This window comes from Leguminivora glycinivorella, chromosome 25 (genome assembly GCF_023078275.1).
Source record: "Leguminivora glycinivorella isolate SPB_JAAS2020 chromosome 25, LegGlyc_1.1, whole genome shotgun sequence".
Lineage (NCBI taxonomy): Eukaryota > Metazoa > Arthropoda > Insecta > Lepidoptera > Tortricidae > Leguminivora > Leguminivora glycinivorella.
In genome coordinates, this window is record NC_062995.1 from 6,100,218 (window position 1) to 6,113,356 (window position 13,139).

The 13,139-nt window shown below is 36.7% G+C and overlaps 1 protein-coding gene across 1 annotated transcript in view; it reads right to left on the minus strand.

Annotated features, from left to right (window-relative positions):
• Positions 1–13,005, minus strand: part of LOC125239563 (signal transducer and activator of transcription 5B) — a 60,813-nt gene extending 47,808 nt beyond the window's left edge. Inside the window, 4 exon segments of the mRNA XM_048147193.1 lie at positions 4,684–4,760; positions 6,109–6,166; positions 8,508–8,578; positions 12,968–13,005. Coding sequence (XP_048003150.1) covers positions 4,684–4,760; positions 6,109–6,159 — 128 coding nt within the window. The 5' untranslated portion in view covers positions 6,160–6,166; positions 8,508–8,578; positions 12,968–13,005.
• Positions 13,006–13,139: the final 134 nt, after the last annotated feature.

Sequence of the window (13,139 nt, forward strand, 5' to 3'; positions counted from 1 at the left end):
TCAAAAAGAAATAGTGCGTGGAGTAACTCAGCAGTTCTCAAAAAGTTTGTACATTAGTCTAGAGCCAATTTGGCCACAAGTCGTCTCCTTCACGATTTTCGTCGACATCTCTTCTAAATACCTAAAACAGGTATGGATATGTTCCTCGTTCTCTCCAGATTACGAATTGACCTGTTTTAGTTTAAGGAGGGGGGACGGGTCGAGAAAAAGGGGGGGAAAGATGGCGACCGACCATCATAGATATTTATTCACATCTCGAGTCCTATGGCACCAATCTGTTCGTGCGAGGTGTCATTTGAAAGCTTATTAAACCTACTTTAATTGTTTTCAAATAACTATGCTCATAAAAGTAACCGTTTAGGAAATATTTGAAAATATTTGTTTTTTTATCGCGCATGAATTGCACAAGTACTAGTAAAAAATGCGTCTAACTCAATAAACAATAACTTTACCGCAATTGATGTTATTATAAAATTTTTGCGTCTATTCATGCTCTTTCTAAAAATATAAGTTTCATTGGTATATGATAATACATAACCATGTAATTAAGAATTTTGTTTGGCAGGGGTTATCCTCCCGTAGTAAAGTATTCAATATTTTTGAGGTCTTATTTTACGGATCCATATAGGAGAGGTATCGTTTGAAAGATAATTAAACCTACTATAATTGTTTACACTTAACTATAATATTAAAGGTAGCTGTTTACATAATATTTGAAAATATGTGTTTTTTATCGAGCATGAATCGCACAAGTACTGGTAAAAAATGCTTCTAAGTCAATAAACAATAACGTTACCGCAATTGATGTAATTATAAAATTTACGCCACTATTCATGAGCTTTCTAAAAATATAAGTTTTATTGGTAAGTGATAATATAACCATTAAATTACGAATTTTGTTTCGTAGTGGTCACTCCGCCGGTCGCAGAAAAATGAGCGCTGACCGTAGTAAAGTATTCAATATTTTTAAGTTCTTATTTTACGGATCCATATGTAAGAGGTATCATTTGAAAGCAAATTAAACCTGCTATAATTATTTTTGAATAACTATAGTTATAAAGGTAGCTGTTTACAAAATATTTGAAAACATGACTTTTTTTTTCGAGCACGAGTTGCACATATACAGATAAAAAATGCTTCTAACTTAATAAACCATAACTTTACCGCAATTAATGTTATTATAAAATTTACGCGAAATTTCATGCGCTTTCTAAAAATATAAGTTTTATTGGTGTATGATAATATATGACCAAGTAATTACGAATTTGGTTTAGCAGGGGTCACTGCGCCCTGTCACGATATTGGGTGCTGACTGACCGTCGCCAAATTTTCTACGTTACTCAGATCCTATTTTACTGATAAATTTGTGAGAGGTATCATTTGAAAGCATATTATGCGTACTATCTTTATTTCTAATATTTCAAGTCGAAACTGTAGAAGTTTACAAAATATTTGATTAGTAATATGTGTATTTTACTGTGCATGAATAGCATTGGCATTGATAAGACACGCTTCTAGCTCAATAAATTATAGTTTTCCGCAATTGAAATAATAACAAAATAAACGGAAAATGTATGACTTACACAAAAAATAAGTTTGGTTTGTATTGCATAAACAATTAATTTGAATTTGTTCAGATCACCTACTGCGCACCATCATATAAATGGATGTCCACCGTCGTTGCCTTTTTCAGATTTTATTTCACTAATCGTATATTCATAATAAATATAATCTATCACGTATCGAATTTACTTATATACTTAATTGATCAGTAAAATAAAATCTGTAAAATGATGAAAAAATTAAGGCAACGGCGGTGGACATCCGTTTATAAGACGATTGACCGTGCGCAGTGGGTATGGTGGACAAATTAACATTAATTGTTTAGGCAAAACTAACAAAACTCATTTTTTGTAAAGGCCATACATTTTGCGGTTCATTTCGTTATTATATCAATTGCAGAAAAATATAATTTATTGAGCTAGAAGCATGTTTCACTCGTATCAGTGCGAATGCTATTCATATACAGTAAAAATACACACATTGTCAAATATTTTGTTAACTTCTACAATTACGACTAAAATTATTAAAAAGCAACGATAGTACGCATAATATGCTTTCAAATGATACCTCTCACAAATTGATCGCTAAAATAGGATCTGAGAAATACGTAAAATTAGGCGACGGTTAGCACTTATTTACGTCACGGGGGTGCAGTGACACCTGCTAAACCAAATTCGTAATTACTTGGTTGTATAATATCATACATCAATAAAACTTATATTTTTAGAAAGCATATGAAATGTCCTGTAAATCTTATCATAACATTATTTGCGGTAAAGTTATTGTTTATTGGTCATGCACCAAGATACAATCTTAAAAATTATGAACACGGCAACGAAAATGGTCATCCATGTATATGACGGTGCGCAGTGAGTATGATGGATAAATTAACATTAATTGTTTATGCAATACTGACAAAACTTATTATTTGAAAAGGTCATACATTTCGCCGTTTATTTTGTTATTATATCAATTGCGGAAAAAATATAATTCATTGAGCTAGAAGCATGTTTTACTCACATCGGTTCCAATGCATATTTTCAAATATTTTGTTAGCTACTACAGTTACAACTAAAATTATTGAGAACTAATGATAGTACGCATAATATGCTTTCAAAAGATTCCTGTTAAATAAAATAGGATCTGAAAAATATAGAAAATTTGGCGACGGTCAGCATCCATACGTGGCCGGGCGCTGTGGCCCCTACTTAACCATATTTGTAATTACTTGGTTATATAATATCATACACCAATAAAACTTATGTTATTAGAAAGCGCACGAAATTCCGCGTAAATCTTATACTAACATCAATTCCGGAAAAGTTGTTGTTTATTGATTAAGAAGCATTTTTTACCAGTAGGTACTTGTGCGACTCATGGTCTATAAAACACATATTTTCAAATATTTTCTAAACAGCTACCTTTATGATTATAGTTATTTATAAAAAAAATATAGTAGGTTTAATTAGCTTTGAAACGATACCTCTCGCATATGGATCCGTAAAATAGGACCTCAAAAATATTGAATACTTTACTACGGTCAGCGCCCATTTCTGCGACCGGGCAGAGTGACTCCTGCTAAACCAAATTCGTAATTACATGGTTATATATTATCATATACCAATGAAACTTATATTTTTAAAAAGAGCATGAATAGACGCGAAAATTTTATAATAACATCAATTGCGGTAAAGTTATTGTTTATTGAGTTAGACGCATTTTTTCTAGTACTTGTGCAACTCATGCGCGATAAAAAAACACATATTTTCAAATATTTCGTAAACGGTTACTGTTATGAGTATAGTTATTTGAAAACAATTAAAGTAGGTTTAATAAGCTTTCAAACGACACCTTGCACGAACAGATTGGTGCCATAGGAGTCGAGATGTGAATAAATATCTATGATGGTCGGCCGCCATCTTTCTCCCCCCTTTTTCTCAACCCGTCCCCCCCTCCTTAAACTAAAACAGGTCAATTCGTAATCTGGAGATAACGAGGAACACATCCATACCTGTTTTAGGTATTTAGAAGAGATGTCGACGACTTTTTGTAAAAGAGGTCGTTTGGTCCCTGACTACATAGCCACATCAGCAAATTTTAATTGATCCTATTTTGTTACCAACCACAGATGTCATATATACCATAGATCAAGCAAACGTATCTACTTAGCGTGTCAAATGAACTCAGTGAAATCCACTGAGTTGTCCGTCTTTACTCGCAGCTTGCAGCTTTCGGGCGTCAATTTTTGTAAGTTGAAGTCAATCAAAGCATAAAAAATGCCTCGTTACGTGATATTCAATTGCAACAACACAACAAAAATTATGAACAATCAAGAGCCTGAGACATATTTAAAATTACAGGCAAGAATAAACTTCAGTACAAAATTTGACACGCTCGGCCCCTATACAAATATATGAATTTGTTTCTTCTATCTAAATTAAGTTCTGTGTTACCAACATTTAGTGATATAAGGGACCGTCCATACTCAAGAGACGCATGTCCGCCGACGCGGAACGGACGTCAGCGCCACGCTGCCTAAATAAAATTACATTCAGGCGGCGTGGCGCTGTCACTACTGTTGTGTCACTATTTTGAAAAAATCTCGTATCTCACGCTGCTCCTCAAAGTTAAAACGCAGTAAGTCTATATGCATTCCATACATACTTACTACAATTTTCTTTTCATTGACAGACGAAGATACAAGTTTTTTTTTCAAAGTAGTGACGATTTGTATTATTTATCGTTTGTCTTGTTTTGTGTTTTGTAGTTTCACAGTGCCTTAATGTAAATTGTAAACTGTAATTATGTTACTTTTTGATTAAATAAATAAAAGTACAGTTAAGCTTCACGGTGAGTATTCCAAACATAAGCACTAAGCGTTTCGCTTCAACATTTATTTTGCGAACCGCCAAGGAGTGGAATGCCCTGCCTGAGTCTGTTTTTCCACATGAGTACAATCCAGGTCTCTTTAAAGCGAGAGTAAATAGGTATCTCATAGGTAAGCGTGCTCCACCGTAGACCGCATCATCACTTACCATCAGGTGTGATCGTGGTCAAACGTCTACCTATTCAAACTAAAAAAAAAGTTATGTATTGTCTTGTCCATGCTCTTGTACTTACCATATTTTGCTCTCGATCCACGGCGCCAAGCAATGACGGACCTCAATTGGGAAGTGGTCACCATAGATAGCGCGTACCTAGAATAAAAAAAAAAACGTTTTTGACACACAATACACATGCGAAGAGGGAATTAGTTAATTGTATCAAATTAAAACGAGTCTTAAAACTATAAGGGTTCCTAGTTGACTACGGAACCCTAAAAAAAGGTCAAGTTAGAGATCCCTCGAACTACACCGTTTGTTTTTATCTAATGCGCTTACTCTTGGCCACAGACTAGCAAAAGGGAAAGACGTGGCTTACGATAGAGTGAGCTCGCCCAGAAGATGCCTCGTGCCGTAGCCGAATGGCATTTCTGCGACGCGAAACGAAAACGAAATACCGCGAAAGGTAGTCTGGCTCTGTCGCGCCAATACGCACGAGCGATAGAGATAGATATCTACAGGCGTTTCGTTTCGTGAGCGTTTGTGCCATTTGGCTACGGGGCCACTGGCCAGGCGGTTCGTTTCGATTCGCGTCGTAAAAATGCCATTTGGCTACGAGCCCAAGCCACCTCTTGTTAAATTCGAAAAAAAAAAACCATTTGGGGTGGACTAAAAAAGTTTTCTGATCACCAATTCCATAACACATTCACTACTAGACAAAAACCGGCCAAGTGAGAGTTGTACTCGCGTTGCAAGGGTTCCGTACACCACAAGGCGACCGACCGACGACCTTTTGACTAAAAGTTATTTGTTTTTCTGTCGGCCCTTACTTTGAGAGCCCCTGACTTGAGCTGCACGTGTTACTTTGACAGTGGGACATTTCACGCCAAGCGGGCCAGAAAAATGGAGTCATGTTTCAGAATTTGTTGAAATTTGGCATAGTTATACTGCTCAATATTCTGAATAGATGTACATTTTTATTTTTTTTTGTATTCGTTTCCGTTTCCGGTTTATAAGCATTCAAAAAAATGAAAAAATTGGAGAACTGCATTTTTCAGAAGCTGTTGCTGCTTTTACAAAAAAAATTAATAAATAATTTTGGTGATTTTTTACAGCTCTTAAGTTGTTGTTTTTTGCGTTTTTCCGTTCAATTCGTAATGGGATTATAGACTGTAGATGTCTATGTCTATCTACAGTCTATCTTATAGGCGGGTTCGTCGTAGCAAAGTATTAAATGGGCGAATCAACTTTTTGACCGACATTTTTGGTGTCTCTGGCGTTACTCAAAATGTCTCTGGAGTTACCAAGAAATCGAACTTCTAATGAACAAAGTTTCAGTTTATTGGATTTAACAGTTAGGGTCATGTTTTAATATACAGGCTAAAGTGAAAAATACCAATAAAATTCATTATGTAAGGGTGAAATTTCACAACTATGTTAAGAATGTGCGGACAGATTTGAGTCGGTCAAAAAGTTGATTCGCCCAAATATGGATGGTACTGACCTTCTGCAAGCTCTCCTGGGGTAGCTGCTGAGCCCTCGCCCACAGCGACATCTTGAATCTGACAGAATAAACAAAAAGCTTTAAACTTTGGTATTCAATTCATTATATTAAGGAAAGTAATTAGAGCCTGTAATCCATACTTCCATACTAATAATATTATAAATGGGAAAGTGTGTGTCTGTTTGTTTGTCCGTCTTTCACGGCAAAACGGAGCTATGAATTGTGGTGATTTTTTAAGTGGAGATAGTTGAAGGGATGGAGAGTGACATAGGCTACTTTTTGTCTCTTTCTAACGCGAGCGAAGCCGCGGGCAAAAGCTAGTTCTATTATATTTTCACACTTTTACATGTTCACTTGATGATGTCATATATACATACAGAAAAAAAAATTACCTTGGTTGCCAATTAGATAAATTTACTTAACCCCTCAGGTGGCAGAGCTACAAGTTGCATAGGGGAGAAGTGGCGCGGTCATTTTATAAAACATTCCGTTAAGTGGCAGGCGCCGGGAGCCGGACTCTGGGAAAAACAAGCTGTTAAGTGGCAGGGACCGGCTCCCGGACCCCGTGCGACGATATACCTAAATATATAAATAAAACCGTCTAAAACTATATCTAGCTTCCTCATACTTGCACGAACCATTCGTCACTAAACAAGGACGGCATTCAGTAAAAGTTCAACACCTTCAACTGCAAAACAACTTGAAATATGACCCAATTTGATTGGACCATCCGCCTGCCATGTTTGAGACACGTGTTTAAAAACCGTCTTTTTCGCAAAAATTGTACTGTAATATATTAAAAAAAGAGATATAAGTGTAAATAAATGTATATTTAAGTCCCTGAATTACTTTTTTCTCCAATTTACTGTTTTTTTGCCTAGATAAAGTTACTTTAATAAATGGAAGTGGAAAATGTAGCCATCTGATATTTGATCGAGTCTAGCAAAATTCACATAAATGGAATGTATTTTTTTCTATGGAATGATTTTAGCCGTTTCATAATGAATCCGGTGATATATGGTTTATGCACAACATCCCTACATTTTTTGAGTAATTATTATTTTTGTAACATAAGTAACATTCGCGATGACCACCCGTGAGGGCCCCGCCACTCAAGGGTAAACTTTTTCTGTCATTTTAGCGGTATCCTTGCCACTCAACAGCTTTTTATTTCAAGTCCGGCTCCCGGTTACCTGCCACTTTACGTGCGGTCGGCTCCCGGATTTCGCCACCTGAAGGGTTAAGCAATATTTTAAATCTTACATGGCAGTCATAGAGGAATAAGTAAGGGAAGAGTTGTAATTGTAACTCCATACATCAGTAAATGCAAGTTATTTGTTGTGACATCTAGCGTCACCCACGCGTCAACTAGCGTAAATTATCAGAACTGCTACTTGTCAATAGATGTCGCGACGAACGAAAAGACTAATGCTCAAAAATTTTTTAGCTAATATTACAATAGTATTAATCAGTATTCTGTTTTCAATTCCTTCTGCTTGTATTTTGTAATATAAGTTGTAAACTGTTTTAATATTACATTTTTGGCAGACGCGACACGACACTGTTGGCACCTAATGTCGAGTAGTGGTACTGATAATTTACACTATTTGATGCTAGATGTCACTACAAATAACTTGCAATTATGATTTATGGAGTTACAACTCTTCCCTTACTTATTCCTCTATCATGGCAATCAACCTTAACACCATATTGAAAAGTTTTAGTACCGGAGTAAAGATATTACAAAATCCTATACAGTTTCAGCTGTTATCTACTGGGAGCCAAGCCGGGAATTAAACCCGGACCTTCAGCTTATGCAGTTAACATTCTAGACCATCCTAGGCCATCTGAATTAAATAAGTTAGTTTTATACACGTTAAACTCGTGAGATATTTTCAAATAATTAATGAATCTACAGTAGTACTCACGTTATTATATCGCTATTGCTGCGACATGTTTTGGGCCAATTTGGAGGCTCTTCAGGCATATAGGAGTTCACGCGGCGGATAAACTCCGCGGACACTAACCCCTTTATTCATAAACGTACTCTATCAAGCCAGCCGGTAAAATTGGTAAAGTTTGTTCACCGAGGGAGGACGAAATCATAACCACTGTAGGGCCTTTCTGGACTAGACTGGCCAGGCAGAGGAAACACTGGAAAGAGCTGGAGGCCTTTGCCAACAGGCACACTGAACTACGCGACCATGTTCAGAAGAAAAGGCTAGATAGAAATATAGATAGATAGAAAATTTGTTTGTCTTTTTCTATCACACCAATACGTCGGAAAGGGACAAACGAACTTTATCGGCTAACTTTAGAGTACGTTTATGAATAAGGGAGTAATTATTTAAGTTAGCTTTGTTTAGTAAAAAGCAAGGACATAATAAATGGATGCTTACCAAAACTATATATCTGTTAATACTGCAATATTTGTTTCCCAAACTTCAGTCTTGAGTTAATACATGTAAAACTGTAACAAAAACACATATATAATTAAAAATTAATATTTTTCCATGACTTACTAATAAAGTGATCAGTAGGCCTAGCACATGATGGCCGCGGGAGTATGTCGCCGCGAGATAAATGCCACGTCTTCTTCTAACTGTATTAATAACATAAGGACGGGTAGTCTATCTCGCGGCGACATACTCCCGCGGCCATCATGTGCTAGGCCTACAGTGATGATAAGTGAGTGAGACTTGATCGTGATAGGCCCTTTATTTTTGTGATTTTTATAAAATAGTATATAATAGGCTTGTGTATAGTACATGTACTAATAGTACAAAAGACACGATTCCCTGCACTGTACTAGACCGAACTACTCCCAAATGATTCTACTCTCTAGCACAGAATATATAATAGTACAAGTACAGAAGGCTCACTGCTTTGATGTTTACGAAATGCCGCCTTTTTAAATACCTACAAAATTCTTACAAAGAAACGAGCCGCACGTGCGCGGCGTCCGGTGATAGGGTTACCTATGGATTAAAACGAATTAATACTCACATAAAATGTTATACTATTATACGAGTATTCAAGTCTTGGGTACTTTCTAAGTATATATACTGTATTTATATATTTTTGTTCAAGTTCCAACATTACAAGCCTTATTGAACTTTTTCGTGGGACTTAATTAGTAGTAGATCTGTGTAAGAATGTCCTATGGTATTTAAGTATTTTATTCATGATGTCTATTTAACTAAGTATTATTAGCCATTCGACACGCGGACATCACATATGAACCTTAAAAAAACTCGCGACGTAAAGTAACAATAGAAAGTGCGAACGTGCATTCCGTGAGAACGCGCGCCACCCCTGAGTAGGCCGCGAACTCGCGGCCGCCAGGATGTACTTGTAGCGCGGCGATAGAATCGCGGAGTGAGCCGCCCCTGTCTCTAGTACACTTAGTACACTGTAGCGACACACAGGAGCGAAAGGAGCAAAGAGCCGAGGAGTGACAATGACATGACAGCAAAGCGATACGTGTGATCCGACCGCAACCAAACTAGAACCGACTGACTCGGACCGAGAGCAAGCGAAAACGGCCGATCAGCTCTCGGCTAGTACGAACGAGCGTTACTGTACGCCATATGCACAATTTGTCTCTTGCTGTCTCAGTGTACTACTTTACTAAATGTCCTAAAAGAACGAACTATTACAGTTTGGAGATTGTACTAGTTGGGAGTGATCTTTTCAGTGAACGAGCAGGCACAACTCTAGCATATAAGTGCATAAACCAAAAACTATTTTCATTAAATTGTGAGACTGGGACACTTTTGTGAACATCCCTACATTTTGGCTTTCCTTTCCTATCTTTTCCGCATTCCTATCTGGTCCAAATTCATTTCATTTCCAGTGCCTAACAAGTGCCCATCTCCCTGCCTGCCACTACGGCCAGTAGACTGGTGGGGTGGTGGCTGTCGCGCACGCTGCACAATGTTGGCAGTGGTCAAATATGACAGACCAACAAGTAATCAGTTGGAAAATTAGATAAGTGCATGGGACAATGTTGAATAGTTGATAATGCCAAAATAGGATGTAGACAAACTAGGTAGGACCGATGTAGTCAAATTAGTATTAACGAAGAGGATCAAGTATTATAGAGTTACTGTCAAAGTAAAATGTGTAATCACAGTGCATAGACTGCCATCTCTCGACTCAAGCTTTAAACTTTTGAACCTCAGTTTTGACAATTTGGCCCATATTGTTAGCTTGATATGTGTTAAAACGTCTAGCGCCATTTAGCCGAGCATTCCCCAAAGGTGTAACGCCATCTAGGCCACCATACCTTTTTCTCTATGGCTTTGAGGTACGTTTTTAGGGTTCCGTAGTCAACTAGGAACCCTTATTTGACGACCGGTCTGGCGCAGTCGGTAGTGACCCTGCCTGCTATGCCGCGGTCCCGGGTTCGAATCCCGGTAAGGGCATTTATTTGTGTGATGAGCACAGATATTTGTTTCTGAGTCATGGATGTTTTCTACGTATATAAGTATTTATATATTATATATATCGTTGTCTGAGTACCCACAACACAAGCCTTCTTGAGCTTACCGTGGGCCTCAGTCAATCTGTGTAAGAAATTAAGAATGTCCTATAATATTTATTTATTTATAGTTTCGCCATGTCTGTCTGTCCGTCCGTCCGTCCGTCCGTCCGCGGATAATCTCAGTAACCGTTAGCACTAGAAAGCTGAAATTTGGTACCAATATGTATATCAATCACGCAAACAAAGTGCAAAAATAAAAAATGGAAAAATATGTTTTATTAGGGTACCCCCCCTACATGTAAAGTGGGGGCTGATATTTTTTTTCATTCCAACCCCAACATGTGATATATTGTTGGATAGGTATTTAAAAATTAATAAGGGTTTACTCAAATCGTTTTTTGATAATATTAATATTTTCGGAAATAATCGCTCCTAAAGGAAAAAAAAGTGCGTCCCCCCCCCTCTAACTTTTGAATCATATGTTTAAAAAATATGAAAAAAATCACAAAAGTAGAACTTTATAAAGACTTTCTAGGAAAATTGTTTTGAACTTGATTGGTTCAGTAGTTTTTGAGAAAAATACGGAAAACTACGGAACCCTACACTGAGCGTGGCCCGACACGCTCTTGGCCGGTTTTTTTTTTTTCTTAGACTTTATGCGTCTATACAGAGTTACATATGTCTTTGGTATTAATACGGACAAGTAAGAAAGGTGACGATTTAAGAATCGTTTACTGAAATGACAAGATAGGAGGAAGAAGCATTTCTAAGCTTCTCAATTTTGAATTTTTTTTTTTATCAAACCAGAGAAAATAGAATAACAATCAAACATAGTTAATACAAAAAATTGTATCTGTAAATACATCTACATTCTTACTAAATAAAGTTATGATAAGGAACAAGTTCTTTTGGAAGGGTCCCCACGGAAGACCAGCATCAGGGTCCTCAAAGGTCCCTTGGCATGAAGCTGAGTCGAGACCATTTCAGTTATGCTTTATAAAATACTATCTTTTAAGTTCTTCTATTCTATTTTCTATTTTATTTTGATTTATGATAAAATGTCTGCCTGACTGACTGTTAGAGATATTATTATTTTATTATTATTATTTGTAAAGCAGGCAGGCAGTTGTAGTAACTGATAAAGCCTGTATCCAGTTGTCGGTAGAGGTTTCAGGTGTTATGTGGAATTAGCACTGTGCTTGTCTAACTTATTCTTGAATTCGTTTACACTTTGGGCCGATATTACATCCTCCGGGAGCTGATTCCAAGCTTTTACCACTCTATTACTAAAGAAATATCTATGAGGATTGTTGTATGACCTATGAGTTTATACTGATGACCTCTCAGACAGGTGTTGTTATTACGTTCTAGCATTTTATGAAAATCTTTGAGGTCATAATGTTGGGTATGTATTTTGTATGTCTCGATCAGGTCTCCACGCTCTCTACGCTCCTTCAGGCTTGTAAGCTTTAGGAACTCCAATCTTTCCTCATAGGACATTTTTTTAAGTTTCTTCGGTATTTTGGTGAAGCTGCGTTGAACCTTCTCCGACAAATCGATGTCCTTGTCGATTCGATTAAGTTAATTTATTACAAGATGTTTTCTTTGGATGAATCAACAATTGAATATGCAGTAGTATATCTTCCTTCCTATTCATCAATAAGGATAGTTTATATACAACTAATCATTGATGATTATGCTCCATTAGATAATTTACTATGAGGAAAATAACGTATACAAATACACAATAAAATTATGCAACACTTTTGTTATCATAGCCTTGAAAAAGAAAAAAAAAAGTGTTTTTTTTTCTTCATCTACTCTGAAATTAAAAATAGCAGCAGGGGTGCTCCACCTTTGTAAATTATGTTAAACAACACCTCGGGAACAAAATAATTACTCAAAGGGAACAAAGAGCTTATTAAAACATAACAAACCAGAGCAAAAAACATCACATGTAACTACGCAACACTTAGAAACGTTCTCAAAAGGGGTTCAGCTAAGAATTATGATAGGTTTTGTCAACGCACCTGTTGCTCCCGGGCCGAACTAATATCACGAAATCCAGGGACGCGATATCCCTAGAATTTACCTGTATCGAGCGGCTATACGTCCGCTACTGCTGATTCCAAGAATTTTGACGTTTACACACACTACAACACAAATTACTCCTCGCCACACACACATACACAATAAATTAATTTTAGATCAGACAACAACACGACCTTTTCAATTTATATGCGCTTTTCTCGCTATCCTATTTGATTTATTAGGGAGTTAAACTATTAGAAAAGCTAAGTGTTACGTTTAATTGTACTTTTCTACGCTCTAATAAACTAATTATTATGGCGTGGTGAATAAATTAATATTTACCGGCAAAGAACACGAGGCCACACGGATCATTCTTCGAGTCACGTAAACTACAAATTAAAAAAAATATACATCGCGTCATTACATCTTACGCACACAAACACAGAATGTCAAACAAACATATGCTGCAATCATATTGTGAAAAATATACTTCCTCTTTTTATACACAAGGTTG